This window comes from Mustela nivalis (assembly GCF_964662115.1).
Source record: "Mustela nivalis genome assembly, chromosome: X".
NCBI lineage: Eukaryota > Metazoa > Chordata > Mammalia > Carnivora > Mustelidae > Mustela > Mustela nivalis.
In genome coordinates this window covers 68,084,744-68,104,474 of record NC_139040.1, presented here as the reverse complement: position 1 = coordinate 68,104,474, position 19,731 = coordinate 68,084,744, and the positions used below count along the sequence as shown (strand labels likewise).

General features: G+C 41.8%; 2 protein-coding genes across 19 annotated transcripts in view; both read left to right on the top strand.

Moving 5' to 3' along the window:
• Positions 1 to 1,628: 1,628 nt before the first annotated feature.
• On the top strand, positions 1,629 to 15,965 carry NONO (non-POU domain containing octamer binding). Of its 12 annotated transcripts, none has more exons than XM_082716185.1 (14): positions 1,842 to 1,915; positions 2,580 to 2,607; positions 3,579 to 3,775; positions 4,556 to 4,601; positions 7,941 to 8,100; positions 9,270 to 9,463; positions 10,947 to 11,248; positions 11,854 to 11,949; positions 12,146 to 12,342; positions 12,687 to 12,771; positions 13,168 to 13,270; positions 13,856 to 13,895; positions 14,130 to 14,239; positions 14,945 to 15,965. In XM_082716185.1, exons 4-14 carry the CDS (start codon positions 4,560 to 4,562, stop codon positions 15,077 to 15,079), a joined length of 1,464 nt encoding a protein of 487 aa, XP_082572311.1. In that variant the 5' UTR covers positions 1,842 to 1,915; positions 2,580 to 2,607; positions 3,579 to 3,775; positions 4,556 to 4,559; the 3' UTR covers positions 15,080 to 15,965. The 12 variants fall into 12 exon arrangements, with proteins under 12 accessions (XP_082572314.1, XP_082572315.1, XP_082572306.1 ...); XM_082716184.1 differs by having other exon boundaries at positions 2,580 to 2,633; XM_082716180.1 differs by lacking the exon at positions 2,580 to 2,607 and having other exon boundaries at positions 1,829 to 1,915.
• A 521-nt stretch (positions 15,966 to 16,486) lies between these two features.
• ITGB1BP2 (integrin subunit beta 1 binding protein 2) overlaps positions 16,487 to 19,731 on the top strand; it is a gene marked incomplete at its 3' end in the record, with an annotated part of 20,513 nt that continues 17,268 nt past the window's right edge. For 2 of the 7 annotated variants that reach the window (XR_014306926.1, XM_082716214.1), the window contains exons 1-10: positions 16,497 to 16,657; positions 16,905 to 16,954; positions 17,044 to 17,100; positions 17,179 to 17,324; positions 18,023 to 18,117; positions 18,223 to 18,281; positions 18,412 to 18,482; positions 18,597 to 18,696; positions 18,967 to 19,080; positions 19,330 to 19,392. Coding sequence is in view for 5 of the 7 variants with exons in the window: in XM_082716214.1 (XP_082572340.1) it covers positions 16,594 to 16,657; positions 16,905 to 16,954; positions 17,044 to 17,100; positions 17,179 to 17,324; positions 18,023 to 18,117; positions 18,223 to 18,281; positions 18,412 to 18,482; positions 18,597 to 18,696; positions 18,967 to 19,080; positions 19,330 to 19,392 (819 nt within the window). Of the gene's footprint in view, positions 16,658 to 16,843; positions 16,955 to 17,043; positions 17,101 to 17,178; positions 17,329 to 18,022; positions 18,118 to 18,222; positions 18,282 to 18,411; positions 18,483 to 18,596; positions 18,697 to 18,966; positions 19,081 to 19,329; positions 19,393 to 19,731 lie in introns of those variants that run through there. The other 5 variants (XR_014306925.1, XM_082716213.1, XM_082716215.1 and 2 more) reach the window with 5 other exon arrangements.

The following is a 19,731-nucleotide window of genomic DNA, read 5'->3' as shown; positions in this document are numbered from 1 at the left end:
TAGAAATGGAAGAAAGTGGTCATAATTGTAACCAGAGGGAGGGATTTTTCTCTTTATACTCTTAGTTATTGTTTTTTTTTCCCATGAGCAGGGAAATAAATGTTTTTCAGGAATAGAGGTGATATTTTTGTTGTTATATTAGAGGTGTTACTTATTCTCAAAAAAAAGTTTGGGAAAAATTGGTCTAGAAATGTCCAATATGGTAGCCACTAGCCATATATGACTATTTAAATTTTAGCTGATTAAAATTAAATTAACAATTCAGTAACTGAGTTGCACTACTCATATTTCAAGCCCTCAATGGTCACATATGTAGAGCCAGTAGTTACTGTACTGAACAAAGCAAATAACATTTCTTCTTCTTTTTTTTTTTAAGATTTTATTTATTTATTTGACAGACAGAGATCACAAGTAGGCAGAGAGAGATAGAGGAGGAAGCAGGTTCCCCGCTGAGCAGAGAACCCAATGTGGGGCTCGATCTCAGGACCCTGGGATCATGATCGGTGTGGAAGGCAGAGGCTTTAACCCACTGAGCCACCCAGGCGCCCCTTCTTCTTCTTCTTCTTTTTTCAAAGATTTTATTTTTTTATTTGACAGAGACAGAGAAAGTACAGGAAGGGGGAGACTCCCCATGGAGCAGGGAGCCCTAGGCACGGCTTGAAATCTCAGGACCTCGAGATCATGGCCCCAGCTGAAGGCAGACGTTTAACCTTCTGAGCCACCCAGGCACCCCGCAAATAACATTTCTGTCCTTGCAGAAGTTCCTAGTGGACAGTACAGGTCTAGATCACTGTTGTCCGCACATACTGAGGCACCAGTTGGGACACCCTGAAACCCTGAGTGTGAATTACTTAGCGGGAACGAACTATAACCACCGATCAGTTGAGACTTATAGCTCTTGATTAACAACAGGGCTAGTTTGGCATTACTCGAAAATGAAAGCGCCTACCTGACTGGCATCCTACAGAATATAAAATCAGTCTGATCCGGAGGCCTACAATGTATCCATGGCAATAAAGACACCTGTTGAATCTCTTTGTGATTCACAGGCACAATAGTAGTGTTTGGACTGCTGGGTTCCCTGGTTACCATGGAAATAGGTAGTTACAATTGTATTTAATCACAGAAACTAAGTTATCAATCCCCATCATCTCCTCCACCCCCTTTCTATAATCATAACCATAACCATAGCCATAGTGGTGACTGTTTCAGTTGGGCTTCATGAGTAGACCTGGCGGCAGAAGTAACTAGAAATATAAGTATGCAATGTCAGAGGGCAATCCCTAATGAGGAAGTGTGAAAAAAGAAACATGGCGGGGCATTTTTTCAGAAGGAAAAGGCTAGATCTACCACACGGATACAATGACATTGTTACTCTTGCTTCTTGCACAGGCGCAGTGCAGGAGTTCTCAGCGCACGCCTACGCGCACTTTTTCGCACCTTTTCTTCTCTTTCCACTTTCCTCTCTCTCCTTTTTCGCCCTCTCCTTTGCCTCTACCATTACTTGGTTTTTCAGTCTTTCTGTTAGCCTGATTAGGCTCTCCTGCCGACCCTCCATTCTCCTCCCCACCACTTTATCCCCCTCCCCCTTCCTTTACCGTCTCGAGCAGACGACAACTTGCGCATGCGCATTAAGTAGAACGCCTCGCTCTTTGTCCCCCATCTGTCGTTCACACGAACTCGAACCTTTCGCGTTCGGTAGCCAATAGAATCGAAGAAATGGCGGAAAAAGGATTCCGCCTCTGGAGATAAACCTTGACTGGCAAGGCAGATAACCAATCAAGGACGCCAGTTTGTACCCCTAAGGAGGCACCGAGCTCCGTCGTCTCGTTTCCGGCGGTCGCGCGCTCTTTTCTCGGGACGGTAGAGGCCGTGTAGCGTCGCCGTTACTCTGAGGAGAGAACAGTGGTAGAGGGTGAGTTTGGGGACGACTTAGTTCTTGTTTGAGAGGAGAGCAGGATTTTTTGCGACAGGAGGCTAGGGCGAGGTTAGGTTTGGAGGGAGGTTGGCCATTCGTTCCAAGGCCCCTTAAGGCCTTGTCCCCGCCGCCACACGGCCTCTTCAGCCCACCCGCGGGGGCCCATTGCTTTCCGCTCTCCTTGCTTTCTGTTTTAGCCTGGCTCCCGTTGCCGTTCTCGCCCCGTTGCTTTTTGCTACTCATCTTCGATTCTGATCCCTGTCAGTAAGTTCCTCAGTCCTTTAGCCGTCTTGGGCCTCAGGGTGTGGGGTCTATCCTGAAGTCGAGCCTGGAGGAGGAGGCGCTTTGTCGGCGCTCCTCCTCTCAGCCTCGCGAGGCCATTAATTCAGAATGAGAAATGGGGGGGGGGGCAAGCGATGTTTCTTTGTCAAAACTCTAGGCTGGGAAGTTCATTTGCTAGTGCAGACCCCGCGGCTTCCCCGGTCAGGTTCCTGTATGCCTTTTTTTTTTTTTTTTTTAAAGTCTTGTTGCCTAGCTACTCGACCCATTTATAGCATCACTTTTTAAAACGAAAAATTAATTTTATGGATTTCCTATTGGGTATTTTCCTCTTGGGGAAACTATTGTTGTCACCTGAAACCTTTCTTCTTGTTCTTAACAGGGAAGTTGAGGTTAGAGACGACTTGGAGGTACTTTGCTATCAACCGAAGTTGGGGTAGGTGTAGGGAGTAAGGTTGCCAGGTAAAATACCGTTAAATTTGGATTTCACATAGCAAATTATTTTTAGCATCCGTTTCATAGGGTTTAATTACTAAAAGGTCATTTTTAAAGTCTGAAATTCAAATTGAACTCTACGTTGTGTATTTTTATTTGATAAATCTGGCAACTCTCATTGCGGGGGGGGGCACTGACTAGATTTATGCTGTGTTTTTGTCCAACTTCTTTGTTGTTAAATGAAAGGAAAGTACCTTACTATATCAGTGCATTCTGCAGCTTTCAGGCAGATCCATATCCATGCAGCCCTCTAGGTCGGTAGATTTTTTAGCAGATTTCCCCACCCTCCCACCCCCCAGCTTCCACTTAAAAAAAAGTTGATCCTTTTCCTGAAAACTGATTTCAAATATGTGTGATGTAGTGTTTGGTCTTGTACCTAAACCACCCATTTATGCAGTCACACTGTGTCCAGTAGCCCCAGTCTTTCTAAACCAGCAGTACATATTTTCTTTCAAGAAAAGTCCCTCATTAGGGTTAGTCTTTGGGATAGATAAGTGGACAAATCCTTGATGCAGATCTTTGTGCTTAGTTCTTAAGAGGCCCAGTGGTTAGGGGGCAGTGAATTTATTGCTCGAGAGATTTCTGCACGTATTTCCGTATTATGTTGGTGGTCATCATCAGAAATAAGTGATAGGGACAATACTTACTTAGTACTTGCTCCTTTGTGGGCACTGTTTTAAGTGACTTATACAGTATTATTTAGTCTTAACCATTGAATGCCTTCTTGGGAAAGAGTAAACTGGAAGGAAGGATTGTAAAGATTAGCATTGTAGAGACATTTATTCAGAAACACAGAGGTAGGCAGTTTGGTTGTAAAAAAATGATTTTTGCTGGAATCCGAAAGAGAAGAGGAAGAGTGTAATTAATGATATTTGTCTAACTACAGCACCAGCTGAATGCAGAAATACGGATAATGGTTGCCAGGAGGAACAAGTGCTGTGTACAGGATCTCATTTAGTCCTTAAAATAACCAGCCCTGTGAAGTTGCCATTGTTACCCACTCCTTACAGGTGAAGAAACTTGAGGCTCAGAAGTTAGGTGACATGGCTAGTCAGTTTGTTGGATCTAAACTTTGAAATCAAGGTGAGTTTGATTACTAAGCTTGTAGCATAGTGATGAGAATGAGCTTTAGAGTTAAAATAGTTGTGAGTTCCACTCCTTGCTCCATCACATTTGGGTAACCTTAGATGGACATCAGTTTTCTTACCCAGGAGATAATAGTTTTGAGCTCTGAGTGAGAGTGCAGACTTAGCACAGTGCCTGGCATATAATGATTGGTAAATATCTGATACTATCATCTTCACTCCCAGACTACACATCTAAAACAAAAAATAACCTCCCTTGAAGTTACTTTACATGGTTTTAGAACATCCTAGCACTTCTTCTTTAAGGAGGTAGATCATTTCTACTAAGAAGTTATAAAATGGCCTTTTTGAAAAGGAGTGGTGAAATTTGGTTACAATGTGTATACAGAGTTTTTAATATTTGAGTTTTGAGTGGATCTCTATGAGGATTTTTATAAATGTGTAAATATAAATTGTGGATTCCTGAATGGGATGCGAGATACTGAGGCTGGGGCCACTGATTGCCAGATTAAAGGCTGGAGAAAAAAAAAGAGGGTCCTTGGATTCTAGCCAGGGGTAAGAAGGTAAGAACCTAGTTGGAGAAATGGCTGTGAAGATAACTCAAGTTTCTGCTGTAGGCCAGTTTGGAGTCAAGGGGAAGGGAGGTGTTTAATAGCTGGGACTAAAATACTTAAAGATCTGAATCTAATGCCAACTTAACCCCATCCCCAAAAGTTTCTGGGGTTGACTTCATAAATTTTGTATGTTTTAATTTCCTATTTTTATGTCTTATTTTTAGAAACATGATTGCCCTTTTTTTTAGAGGAAAAAATGCTGCACTGTGGGTAAGAGTAACAAAGATAGATGCAATTATTCTAAGAATTTATTATAAGGAAGTAGTCAAAAAGAGCTATAAGCAAAAAGATGTTTACTGCATCATTCTAATAGGAAAAGGGTGAAAACAAATGTCTCATGGTAGGGGTAGTTTAGTAAGTTAGTATATATCCACATGGTAGCTGTTAAAAATTGTAAGTGTTGACATAGAAGTTAAGAAAAACTTACAGTGCTGCAGTATAACTTCATTATATTGAAATGATAATGTATGCTTTGGAAGGTAAATAAGTAAAAATGGAAATTGTGGGAGGAATATTTACTCATGGATGTGCCCAAGATTTAACTATGAACATTGTTTATAAATAATGGTGAAAATAGGAACAACCCAGGTGTCCCAACACCATAGGTGCTTGGTTGACAGCCAAATACTGTGTCCGTTAAAAATTAATGTAGAAGAAAAAAATAGTGTAAAAGATTGAGTGATATAAAAGCTCAACATCATGTAATAAAGTAGAAAAAGCAGGTTGTAAAATAGTCTTTATAATATTTCATTTAGAGTACATGCAAATAAATCAGTGCCTGGGAGGGTAAGTAACTGACTTCTGGTGGTGGATTTTTATTTAATATTTTTGTTTCTAAGTTTTCTATATTAAAGATAGATTTTAATAAAATCTTTTAGGAAGGGAGGGCACCTGGGTGGCTCAGTGGGTTAAAGCCTCTGCCTTCAGCTCAGATCATGATCCCCAGGGTCCTGGGATCGCGGTGGGGAGCCTGCTTCCCCATCTCTCTGTGCCTGCCTCTCTGCCTACTTGTGATCTCTGTCTGTCAAATAAATAAATAAAATCTTTTTAAAAAGATACATTTTGTAATAGGTACCTTGTTAATGAGAAATGTAAGTTTGATGAAATGATACAAATAAGATTCAGGTCTTGGCTTATGTGTCAATTCTCCAGTGAGGCTTACCTCAGCTCTGTTTAAAATTGCAGTCTTACTGGGCACCTGGGTGGCTTAGTTGGTTAAGTTTCTGCTTCCAGCTCAAGTCATGATCCCAGGGTCTTGGGAATGAGTCCTACGTGGGGCTCCCTGCTCAGCATGGAGTCTGCTTCTTCCTCTACACTGCCCCCCCATTCGCCCCGCTCCTATTCTCTCTCTCAAATAAATAGTCTTTTTTAAAATTGCAGGCTTACCCCTTTCACTCCCTATCGACTTAGTCTCTGTTTCTTTATTTTCTAGTAGCACTTATTTCTTATTAAGTACTATGTAATTATTAGTTGTTTTTTTTTTTTCTGGTCTAACTGGAAGGTAAGCACAACTGAAGGCAAGAATCTTTTCTTTTGTTCATTGATGTATCCCAGACACCTATAATTGTGCCTAGCAAATAGCATTCAGTGAATATTTGTTGGGTGAATTAGTAAAAAAAAAAAAAAATTTGGTAAATTACCAATAAGCTATAAACAGGGCAGTTTTCATTTTTGCCTGCCTTCTCTTTTAGTCTACATGCATTTTTGAGGGGAAAAAAATGTCCTGTTTCTTAAACCTTTCCCTTTTAAAACCTCAAACATTTTTCTTTTCTTTAAAGATTTTATTTATTTGTAAGAGACAACATAAGTGGGGAGAGGGACGGGAAAGCAGATGCCCCACTGAGCAGGGAGCTGGGACTCTGGGATTGTAACCTGAGCCACCCAGGCGCCCCAAAATGTCAGACATTTTCACATGTACATGGTCTTCATAATTTTTAATGCTGTGTAACACTACACTGAATAGATGTACTATAATTTATTAAAAACTGTACCTCTGATTTTGGGTATTTTAAGTCATTATTTTGTTTCCTTAAAGGTCATCACAGTGACTATTTCATGGATATGGCTTTTAAATTTTAAAATTCCATTCTTTCGGGGGAGGGCAGAGGGAGAGGGAGAGAGAAATCCTAAGCAGGCTCCACGCCTAGCACAGAGCTTACACGGGACTGGATCTCAACAGCCCTGAGATCATGACCTGAGCCAAAATCAAGAGTCAGATGCTTCACCTCCTGAGCTGCTCAGGCACCTCTAAAATTATATCCTATGGGTAAATTTCTAGGAGTAGAATTTCCTGAGTTATAGAATATGAACAATTTGATAGCTCTTGTTATTACTTGTTTTATGAAACAAGAATCTGATAATTAAGTTGTTTATGTTTTGGAGGGATGGGATAAGAAATGTATTAGGAAAACTTTTATATACATAAAAAGTCTTCTCATATACCCCAGAATCAGTAATTATCAAGTCATTGTCACATTTTCTTTGTCTGAGAAATCAGTTTTCTCTAATTTAGAGGAATCATGCAATGTTACCAATAAATGTCGATGAAGAGGTCCTTGTCAGCATTTTTCCTTGAGCTAAATTCTGACTAGGTCTTGTTTAAGGGAAAGGATTTAGGATTGGCTTTGCCCTTTTATTGCTGGCGAACTGTCCTTAAATGAGGAAGATGGTCCTCAGCTTGTTAACTAGATCAATTAGAAAATTTCCATTTTAAAGCCATTAGTTTGGTTTTTTTTTTTTTTAAGCCATTAGTTTTTGAATTCACTCTGGATTGTATCAGGAATTTTCCTTTTGTTTTAATCTTACGTTAATTTTTAGGTGAGATTTAACATTATATATTCATCTTTTTTATTTGATGCTTTTCATTGCTTTAGTAGTCACTTATCTTCATTGTGATTAATAACCATATTTACTGAATGCTTACTATATTTCAGTACTAAGCTAGTGTTTTCACATGTTTATGAATCCTCATAGCCATCTTGAGAGGTATTTTTATTAGCTTCTTTGTAACAGCTTAAATTTGTGTAGAAGTGATTTACTAAGTAGTACATAGCTAGTGAGTACTAGGACCATGCTTCCAATCTAAGTATGTCTAACTACACAGCCCATACTTTCTCTACTGTTCATTCCATATCTACTGTAGGTTGTTACCAGGTAACAAAATTTAATAGTCCTTGTCCTTGTGATAAGTAGAATCTATTTCCTTCAGTATGTTTTAATATTATGATAGAGCTAGTTTTTAGGCAGTAGCTTCTTTGGGGAAAGTAGTTTCCAATTAATGTATAGAACTAGTGAACTGGAAGTTTCTTCAAGCTACTCTGATGCAAGCTGTTCTCATTTAGTACTTGTCTAGCTTCTCCATGCAGCATAACTGCTAAAGTCTAGTGGTATTTAGGTTTTTGAGTGGTGCAACTTTGCCATACGTGTTTACAATAACCAGTTTGAATCTGGCAAAAGCCAGGATATCAGAGATGATTAGTGACACATAAATCATCAGGAAGGTGACTGATTAGTCCTGAATGTATTTGGCAGTCCACATTTTCCTTTTAGGGTGCAAAAATGCAGAGCAATAAAACCTTTAACTTGGAGAAGCAAAACCATACTCCAAGGAAGCATCATCAGCATCACCACCAGCAGCACCACCAGCAGCAACAGCAGCAGCCGCCACCGCCACCAATACCCGCAAATGGGCAACAGGCCAGCAGCCAGAGTGAGTACATGCTTGTAGGGGGGTCAGAATAGGTTCCCTCTTGGGAAAGGTTTCTTGGTTTTTAGATTAGTCTCTTGGGCTTAAAAAGGAATAAGCCTTTGTGGCACACCTTTTGCTCTTTTTTCCCCTATTTACCTCTTAATACTTGGGATAGAAAAGGATGATTCACTCAGAGGAGGAGCAGACATGTTGGGCAGCAGATGAGTACAAGTTGCTGTGTTGTGTTAGCGTATTCTGCTAAACAGATGTCTGTGTGTTTTACCTCAGAGCTCGGTTCTTAGAGGTAATCGTCAGATTGCTAGTTAGAAAATGTAGAACAAGTCTTTAAGGGAAAAGAAGTCTGGTACTGAGTGTTATACTTTAAGCCTGGGTTCTGTGCCAGCCCGTTTTTAATCAGAGTAAACATTCTTTAAAGACATGTTCCATTCATTCAGCAAACTTTGAGTACCTATTGTGTGCCTTTAAAACTAGAACCAACCTAAACCCTCTTTTATTTCCAGAGATCCCTACAAAGAATACTGTTTCCTAACTCATTTCCTTTCATTCCGTTAACCCAAGCATGAAAGAATGGGAACTGTTAAGGTTTTGAAGATTGGTGAGAGATTGGGAAAATGGAGCAATTATGTTTCAGTTTTATTTTTTAAAGATTTTATTTATTTGAGAGTGAGTGAAAGTGCATAAGTAGGGGGAGGGACAGAGGGAGAGGGATAAAGAGACTCCTCACTGAGCAGGGAAGCCCAGTGTGGGGCTTGATCCCGGGACCCTGGGATCCTGACCTGAGCCAAAGGCAGACACTTAACCGATTCAGCCATCAAGGCACCCCCTATGTTTCAAATTTAAAAAACTGATCTCTTCTGACATAAGTCTCCTTGACTTGCTTAATTTTCTCTTTGACCAATAGCTTCTGTATTGTCTTTCTGTCTCTTAGTCCGGGTGTCTCCTGACCCTTAGTAGAGCTATTGAGAAGTACTCCCAGATGTCTGCATACTGCTTTGACATTTTAAGGTCCAATTTACTGATAAGTGGTTATTGGATAGATTATTTTGGGAAATGGTGTTTGACTTCTTTACAACAATTGGGTTTCCTAATCTAGCAGCAGTTGTACCTCTTTGAGAATGTGACTGTAGATCTCTTTGCCCAATCTTTTGAGTGACTGTGTATTCTCTCAGATGAAGGCTTGACTATCGACCTGAAGAATTTTAGGAAACCAGGAGAGAAGACCTTCACCCAACGTAGCCGGCTCTTTGTGGGCAATCTTCCTCCTGACATCACTGAGGAGGAGATGAGGAAACTCTTTGAGAAATATGGGAAGGCAGGCGAAGTCTTCATTCATAAGGATAAGGGCTTTGGCTTTATCCGCTTGGTAAGCAAGAATGGGCTTTTAGAGTATGTACTCTGAAAGGTGGGGAAGCCGGGGAATGATGGATATGGAAAATTAGGCAGTGGAAATAATTCTCAAATGGTCTGTTTGTTAAATGTTTAATAGTTATAGTTGGTAGAACAGGACAGAAGATACAGGTTTTATTTTTATTTTTCCTCATAGGTTTTTGTTTTGTTTCAAGGGCAACATAGGTTTATTTGTCTAGGACACTGAAACTAAAATATGCTCTTTGGAACTTCTGTTTTAATTGGTAAATTTCAAACATAAACAGAGATAGACACAATAGTATAGTGAACCTATATATACTTCATGCCCAGCTTTAATAATTATCAACTCAATTTTATTTTATCTTAGTAATGATTAAGGTTTATATAATTTATTTCCCAAGTTCTTGCCTATGTATTATCTCACTTAAGGCTTTTTGAAACTATGAAGGGACAGTTTTATTCATATCTATTTTTAAAAAATTTTTAAATTGTGTTAAAATACATATAAAATTTATTTATCCATTTTTAAGTGTAGATCTTTTTCATAAAAACTGATTTGATTAAGAAACATGTTTAAGTATATGAGGGAGGAACTTTTCTAAGCATTCTCTACATAAACAAGGAACATAATGTGTTAGCAAGTTCACTAGATACCGTGGTCAGAGCTAGTTTTCATTCCAGATCTACCATTAACTCGAGATTACATGGGCAGGTAATTTTTTCTGGGGTTCGAGGTTCCTCTTTATTTATTTATTTTTTAAAAGATTTTATTTATTTATTTGACAGACAGAGATCACAAGTAGGCAGAGAGGCAGGCAGAGAGAGAGAAAGAGGGAAGCAGGCTTCCTGCGGAGCAGAGAGCCCGATGCGGGGCTCGATCCCAGGACCCTGAGATCATGACCCGAGCCGAAGGCAGCAGCCCAAACCACTGAGCCACCCAGGCGCCCCTCAAGGTTCCTCTTTAGTAATACGAGAAGGGGTTCCCATTAGGGTCTGTGGTTCTAAAGAGGTCTCATGAAGGGCATACATGATTTTCGTTAAACTTGTATGTAGCTAGTGAAATTAAAATATTCTGGCTGCTATATTGTAATTACTGTAATAAAATTATAATTTTATATTACATTTTTTATATTACATGTATAAAAATTGTAATAAAATATTCTGGCTGCTGGTCATTGCCCCAAAGATCTGTTACCACTTGGGTGAATAACCTACGATACTGATGACCATATAAGTGGTATTAACTTCTAGAATTTCCAGTTGATTCATTACAAGGATATCAGAGCAATCAACTATCCCAAAGAGTTATCTGAAACATGTAATTTCTATTTTTTCAGTACTCTGTAGGTTTCTTTGTGTGTTGTCAGGGTTTGGGGCAGGTAGACATTTTATATTGGGCTGTGCTACTTTTGACTCTTGATCCTGCACATGTGGTCTTTGTCAAACTCAAGTTATTCTAACTTTCCTCTGCTTTATAGGAAACACGAACCCTAGCGGAGATTGCCAAAGTAGAACTGGACAACATGCCACTCCGTGGAAAGCAGCTGCGTGTGCGCTTTGCCTGCCATAGTGCATCCCTTACAGTCCGAAACCTTCCTCAGTATGTTTCCAATGAACTGCTGGAGGAAGCCTTTTCGGTGTTTGGCCAGGTGGAAAGGGCTGTGGTCATTGTGGATGATCGAGGAAGGCCCTCAGGAAAAGGCATTGTTGAATTCTCAGGGAAGCCAGCTGCTCGGAAAGCTCTGGACAGGTGCAGTGAAGGCTCCTTCCTGCTAACCACGTAAGTGAAGGGGTGCTTTTAGAAAGAGACCGTAGGTCATAACTTCCTTTGGTGGTGTGGGAAGGTAACCTCTAGGAACCATGTTTTTGTGTTCACTTAAAGACTTTGGATATTATAATTCTAACTTTTTAGTAGGGTTTTCAGTGTAATCTTACTTAAATTAACAGAAATAGTATGAGGATTAAGAAATAAATCTTTCAGTCTTCTAGTAGGTTGTTTAATCAATGTTAAATCTCCCCTTTGAAGTCTTAGAACTCTGAAAAGTTGTTTTGTGCATGCAGCATCTCTGTGTTTACTTGACGTCATTGTCTGGAGTTTTCTAGATACTGGATATTTAAACTGCACTTAAGTATCCTATCTACTTACTTTGAACATCTTTAAAGCTGTATTCTGAGATTTAAAGCCTCATTCCATCCCGTCAACCCCAGATTCCACATAATGCCATTAAAAGAACTTGGTTACTTGGGAATGGGTGTAAAGACTCCTTTAGAAATGTTTAATTGTCCAGTCCTGATCCTTAACTACTTAACCATGCCAGTGGCAGGTATAGAGAGGAAGCCTGCTGTAGGGTATAATTTGATTGACACTGAGCTGCTTTCTCCCAGATTTCCTCGGCCTGTGACTGTGGAGCCCATGGACCAATTGGATGATGAAGAGGGACTTCCAGAGAAGCTGGTTATAAAGAACCAGCAATTTCACAAGTATGTAGTTCTAATAGATTCCCTTTTAGGTGCTTGTCTATTCTTAAGGAAGCTTGTAAAGGGATGTGTCAAAGAGGCAGGTCTTTCCTGTAGCTATTCATTGGCCACCATAGTCTTGGCCCTCAGGAGGAATGCAGTGCTTGGGTGGGGGGGAATCTTGGACACAGTTTTAATAATCCAGGAACCTTGTCTACAGGGAGCGAGAGCAGCCACCCAGATTTGCACAGCCTGGCTCCTTTGAGTATGAGTATGCAATGCGCTGGAAGGCACTCATTGAGATGGAGAAGCAGCAGCAGGACCAAGTGGACCGCAACATCAAGGAGGCTCGTGAAAAGCTGGAGATGGAGATGGAGGCTGCTCGCCATGAGCACCAGGTGATGCTGATGAGACAGGGTGAGTATGGTCGTACAGCTCTTCAATCTAGAATGAGAACAAGATGACTTTCTTCAGGAATGTTTTATATCAGTTGTTAGAGAAAGGCCTAAATCTCTGCTTTTATTCTCTGAAATATTTTGTTGATCTCAGTAGGCAGATGAGCTTGGAGATGTGACAGAGAATGTTGGATTCTGTGGAGAAGGACATAATAGGAGTAACTTCATTTTTGGAATCTGGATAGCTCAGATGGCCATGCGGGGATTATATATCCCCTTTGCTTTCTGGATCTTTCTTTATGGAAAATTATTAGGCCTATATGAGGAGAATGAAGAATGCTCTGGATTGGTCTATTGTTTTCCTAGACTTGATGAGGCGCCAGGAAGAACTTCGGAGGATGGAGGAGCTGCACAACCAAGAAGTGCAAAAACGAAAGCAGCTGGAGCTCAGGTGACTAGCTCTGAACCCTCTCCTCTGACAGCTCTGATGTAATGTCTCATTCCCTTTTCCTTTTGCCTGGCTGCCTCGTGCATTTGTCAATATCGCCTGAAGGCTTCTCATGTTCTCCCTTCGGATGGGAAACATTTCAGAGGCCCGTGATTCTAGGAGTTACCCAGAGCTGCACTAAAGGGAACGCAGCTGAGTGCTGCTGTCAGGAGGCTCCTTTCCAGAAGGAAGAATTTTCCCCTGAAGGACACCTTTGGCTTGCTTTAGGGCTGAACACATTTAGCAGTGAGTTTCTTGGAAAGCTCTGATAGCTTTCAGTAGGCTCTTGATCTCCCCTGTTAAGATAATCGGCTCAAGTTCTGGAATGTCTCTGCTAAATACTTTGGTCACTCTCTGTAGGCAGGAGGAGGAGCGTAGGCGCCGTGAGGAAGAGATGCGACGGCAACAGGAAGAAATGATGCGGCGACAGCAGGAAGGATTCAAGGGAACATTCCCTGATGCGGTATATCTCCCATGTGCCCATGATGTACCAGGCCAGTCATACAACAAACCCACCATAAGTTGTCCACTAGGACTATAAAACATACCAGGTTATGACCAGTTTTTGTATTCTGTGAAACTCCTTTTAGAAAGAAGAATTCATAAGAAGGAAAGGTAAGGTGTGAAGGGGAGTTCTTGCTTCACAGGCAACTTAGGATGGAGAGCTAGGGCCAGTGTTACACTGTTTAGACTCAGTAATTACATGATGAGACATATCCAGTTCTATAGCAGCCTAAACTAGTTCTCTGATGTCCTTGGAGTTACTGTGCAGATTGAGGTCCTTGAAGTCTTTGAAGTCGTCAGCTATCTCTCCCCTTGCCTTTTATCTATTCTGTTCTAGGAGACACTGACTTGTGTCCTTGCAATTCTAACCTTGAACTCAACTGCACAACTAGCAAGGAGATGTTGGTTTTACTCAGCTTGGCCTCAGTGTACTTGGAATGTGTTACCACTCTGTTTGCTTCCCTTAGAGTGTGGTCCTCAATGTATTGTGAATGGTAGAATGTAGTACTGTCTTGGACTGTCTTGAGTATTTCATATTTTTCAGAGAGAACAGGAGATACGGATGGGCCAGATGGCTATGGGAGGTAAGGACTTAGGAGGTTAATGGCTCTGATTTCCTTTTTTGTATGATTTCTGGTGAACTCAGTGGCTTCCCAGACATAGTCCAGATTTAAGGGGGCTGACATTTCTCTCAGGGAGCATCGTTTTGGGGGGTGGGTAACACATCCTTAGCTCAGAGGTCTTATTGAATTGTTTTCTCTTGCACAGAAAGACTGACAGGGTCTGTCTCCTGTACCGATCACACTTTTCTGCTTTAGGTGCTATGGGAATAAACAACAGAGGCGCCATGCCCCCTGCTCCAGTGCCAGCTGGTACCCCAGCTCCTCCAGGACCTGCCACTATGATGCCAGATGGAACCTTGGGATTGGTAATACACTGCAGAGCCTTACAGTAATTCTAAATGGTGATAGGAAAAAGAACTTTGATTTCAGTCCCTGAGCCTGCCTAATTTTAGGGTCACTGGTTTCCATTAAATGTAACTTGAAGGTCTTGATTTTTTGAATTTTGAACAAACCCAGTCTCTATGATTTGTCTAGGAGTTAAGTAAATGCCTTTGATTGGCTTGTCTGACTGTTGAGGTGCTATCCTGGGTTAACGGGGGTAACAGGTTTCGCTTAGTTGTTATTGTTTTGGAGGGAAGGCAACTGAAGGTTAGGTATTAATCACATAAAATAGATTAGGAACCCAAAAGGCTTTATGGCTCATACTGAGTTCTAGTTCTAGTGTCAAAATTTTAAAACTGGGTGGCCATAAGATTGCTGAAGAGTGATGGCTTGTCCTTGTCCATATACTTAGTTCAAGAAAAGGGAGTTAAGTAGAACTTACTTAGTCTGGGAATTTGCTGTGTAATATTGCTTAATCAATAGGAATTGGGATAAAAAGAAAGGTAGCTTGGTTGGGTGGGTCTGTAATTCAGACAGCCTTCTTTTCAGGGATGTCCACTAAGTTCTAAACAGTCTTAGTCACGCCTAGCACATCAAGAGCTTTGAATGGCCCCCCTGGGAAGGATTACAAATGGGTGGGAAGCTTGGGACATAGGTTCTATTGTAACTTTGCTCTCTTCTCTTCCAAGACCCCACCAACAACTGAACGCTTTGGCCAAGCTGCTACAATGGAAGGAATTGGAGCAATTGGTGGAACCCCTCCTGCATTCAACCGTGCAGCTCCTGGAGCTGAATTTGCTCCAAACAAACGTCGCCGATACTAATAAAAATTTCAATGTCTAGTTTCTCAAAAACCCTTTAAAGAAGGACCCTTTTTGGACTAGCCAGAATTCTGCCCTGAAGTGTTAGGGATTCCTCCCAATAGTTAGGTCTTCCTTGCCTGTACTACTCTGAGGGAGTTTGTTGGAGGCTGAGGGCAAGGGAGGGGCGATATTTAACAAATCAGTTCAGTGTGGTATATCGTTTAACTAATCGATTCTGTGTGGTGCATTCCTGAAGTCTCATGTGATTGTTGAGGGCCTGGGGTGGGGGGAACCATGGCAAAATGGATCCAGTTAGAGCCCCCATTAATCTTGATCATTCCATTCTTTGTCCATCCTGTTCTATTTGGTTTCTCATTATACCCTTCAACCCCAGAGACACTGCCACATACACCACAAAAATAAATCCCCCAATGACCTTAGCCCCGTTGTTCCATTCATTCACAGATGGGAATTCAGGCAAATGTCCACAGAGGTCACAGACAGCATACATACGGTTCTGTTATATCCCATATATTACCCCTTCATGTCCTAAGGAAGACATTTTCTCTTAGAGATTTTCATTTTAGTGTATCTTTAAAAAATCTCGTGTTAAGTTGCCTCCATCTTTTTTCTTGGGTTTGGACAACCCAGGAACGGCCCTTTTGTGTCTATGATGTTGCTGTTCACAGCTTTTCTTGATAGGCCTAGTACAATCTTGGGAACAGGGTTGCTGTATGCTGAAGGTTGGACAGTAGCTCTTAGCCTTGCCTATCTTAGGTAGTTATGCTGTGCATTTTTTTTTATTGGTGTACCATGTTTGATTTGTCCCTGATATCTTTGGAGTTTTTCTGAGAAATGGAGCAGTAATACAGCATCAACTTATTAAAATACGTTTTAAGCCTTTTAATTTTCTGTGCTATTTTTGAAAGGGAATGGAGGGAGGGGAGTTCTGTCCCGAGATAATCATAGGTTCCATAAGGATAATCCTTTATCACCTTTTGCTCAAAAGTATGGATATCCATTTAGGCAAACTTGGGAGGTTGGATGTGTACTATGGCTTATGTGGTTGACAAAGATTGGTGCTATTGGTATACAGAAGCAATCAGGATGAGCAGAAAGCTGCTGCTTGAAGAAAATGAGCTGGAAGAACTGGGATACCTTCACTGAGCTGAAGGGGTCTCGAAATTGGGATTCATTTCTGAGCAGCTGCTGGTATGTCAGAGGCTTGGAATTGGCCGGGTAAATCTAAAACTGTCTCAGCAGTGATTAGCTGACCTCACCCAAGTTCCAGGTCCTAGTCTGCCTGATCCTTTTTTCTTGAGCCCCAGAGCTAAAATGCTCCTGAGCGTGCTCCTATTGGTCGAGAAGACCAACTAAAGTTCCCTTGCCCATGTTAGGAGGTGTACGCCTCCTGAACTAAAGATAGAAACAGCTGGCCCTTGCAGACAGCTAAAAGCCTCCAGACTAAGAGGTGTTCCCCACTCGGCAGCCAGACTCCTTGAGATACCCTTTCAGTAATTCTACCAACTGCCTCCATGTCTCTACTCTGCCATAACAAAGGCTGTGGGCAGCACTTTGACCCCAATGCTAACCTTCCTGGTGAGTAATTCTGACTTTGCCAGGGGGCTCCTAAGTGCTGGGGGAGTGGTCAGTGTGGGCAGAATGTTAAAGGAGCAGAGAAATACAGTGTATCTGCCCTGCTTTAATTGGTCTGGGTGGTTTTCAGTTTTTTGTTTTTTTTTTTTTTTCTAAAGGAAAACCATGAGCATATAAATCTGGGGAAGAAGTAAGAGTAGTGATATTTGGTATAGTTGCCTTTCCTTGATCCTTCTGCTGGTATCCACAGATTCCTGTTGCCATCACCCTGGGGTCCCAATCTTCCACGATGCACTTAAGGTGAGGAGTAGGCAAGAAGGGATAGCAAGACCATTTCCCAAAGGAAATATACCCAGGAATCTAAGCTGAGCTGGGTCTTTTGTTACCAGGGTTGGTCCTGCTGCCGGAAGCGAACTGTAGATTTCTCTGAGTTCTTAAACATCAAGGTAAATTATTTACTTCCTTGGATTCTGTCCCTAATAGAAGGATTCTATCCCTAATCCTCCTTTCCTTATCTGTACTAGGGCTGTACTGTGGGACCACACTGTGCTGAGAAGCTCCCAGAGGCCCCTCAACCTGAGGTGCCTGCCACAAGCAGTTCACTTCAGGAGCAAAAACCTCTGAATACGATTCCAAAGTCAGCAGAGACTTTGCGTCGGGAGAGGCCCAAGTAAAGAGAAAGTCCCTGGGTTTTTCCTACATTCATGGAGCTTCCTAGAAGTGATTAATGGGTCACTGGGGCTTGGGTACTAGGGATATGAGATGGGGCAAGTGTTAGGGTTTGTGTATATTTTATACCTTAGGGGAAATTTGTATCCAGAAATAATGTCTTTGCTTTAAGGTTGGTATGGGGGTGATGGGATAGGTGTTTAGAATCAATAGAGTAGATAGATCCTCATAAATAAATACTTAGTTATAATACATGAGAGATTGTTGAGGATGACCTGCCTTTTTTTTCATTATGGAAAACATTAAAATGAGTTTTAGATCAAGAAGAAAATGCAGTATTGGCAGCCAAGAGGCCGTAGAGAATAAATTAATTTTGTGGAAGTAGCATGAACAACAGAAGAAAGTCATGTTAGGTCCACAATTAGAAGAAGATGAGGATATAATGGGAGTTCTGCAGAGCAATGTTAGATTGAGAGCAACTGAGTAGATGGGCAGAAAAGCTCTAGGGATTTCCCCAGGGCTCAGGGACTTGGGATGTCCACAAAGAAGATTATTGGCAATGGAGTTGCTACTCAACTTTTCCAACCCTGCCACCACTTTCACCAGATCTCTTTGACACCATTACCACTGGTGGGAGTGTTGGAGCTGATGATCATGGTTAATGGGTCAGAACTAAATCACCCCACCCATACCCCATAGGTCAGATTTCCCTCCAAAGCTGCTTCCACTAAATATATCCCAAGCACTGGAAATGGCATTGGAACAGAAGGAATTGGATCAAGAACCTGGAACAGGTAAGTGGGTCCTCAGTAGGACAGGCTTTGCAGACTGAAATTTAGTGCAAGTGGCAATTAGGTGGAGAGAATAGATAGGTTCCTGACTCTGTTTCCTTTGCCCAGGACTTGACAGTAGTCTGATCCGGACTGGTTCCAGCTGCCAGAATCCAGGATGTGATGCTGTGAGTGAGAGCTTATAGAGGGTGCAATCATGTAGCTGAGAGATACTATACCTGGGATGACAGATATGAGGGTGTATGGGGTATACTTTAGAATGACCTGATTCTTCTGATTCTCCTTTACCCATCTTAGATTTACCAAAGCCCTGAGAGTGATGCTACTCCATGTACTTACCACCCAGGAGCACCTCGATTCCATGAGGGGTGAGAGAGGGGACTGGGTCTATAAGACCAGTTTCTCCCACTGTTTGATAAGGGGGACATGGGGGCTCATGGGGAGGGGAAAGGAGATTCAGGTGAATTACCTTCCTACCTCAGGATGAAGTCTTGGAGCTGTTGTGGTATCCAGACCCTGGATTTTGGGGCATTCCTGGCACAGCCAGGATGCAGAGTTGGTAGGCATGACTGGGGGAAGCAGGTAAGCCCCAGCTTTCCCGAACTTTTGATTAGAACCCAATTTCAGAAATAATTTCCCCCTCCTTGTACCTCATGGCCAAGCTCTCTAACTCCTCCCTTTTGTACAAACCAAATAAGATTCTGTTCCTTACCTTCAGCAGCCTGGAGGCTTTGCAATATGAAGTAGTGTTAATCTTTTCTGAGATTCTGTGTCTCTTCTTTGACACACCTGAGAACTTTCCTTGGGTTAAGCATTCATTCTTACCACACACCTTTCACATCTTCTCTTTAGCTGCCAGCATCTTGCCGTCATGATTGGCATCAGACAGAGTCCTTAGTAGTGGTGACTGTATACGGCCAGATTCCACTTCCTGCGTTCAACTGGGTGAAGGCCAGTCAAACTGAGGTGAGGAGTGTCTGATCCTGGATGGGAGGCTGGTGAATTGAAGGGATACAACAGTTTTACAGGCAGAGCTGCTGTATGCAGCAAACATGTGGGCTCCATAGTCCCCTGAGAGGAGGGTAGAGCTAGTAGGTCAGGGCTGTCTGGCTGACCTGTGGATATAGGGCTCACACCTCTGGGCTGGTTCTCTGTTGTAATAACTTGTTCTTACCTTCTGGGATTGTTACTGCCCCTGTAATTCTTCCCTCTCAGCTTCATGTCCACATTGTCTTTGATGGTAACCGTGTGTTCCAGGCACAGATGAAGCTCTGGGGGGTAAGTGAAGATAAGGGACACGAGGGGGGAATCATGGGGTGAAAAGAAGGGCCAGACTGGAATGAATAGCCATTGTCTTGAGGGAAGGAAATCTGGTGGGAAAGTAGACGTTTTCTCTTCATTTGCTTAGCCTTTCTCCCCCTTTCTCTCCCTTTTTTCTCTCCCCTCCTTCTTCTCTCCTTTCCTCTTTCTTTCTTATTATCTCATTTTATTCCTCCCCTATCTTGTTTTGTCCACCTTACATTTGTTTATTTTTCTTTGTCATTAATTACTACCCCACCCTCACCCCAATCCTTTTGATTTCCTCATTTTCTTCTTCTTCTGTGTTCCTCTATCTTT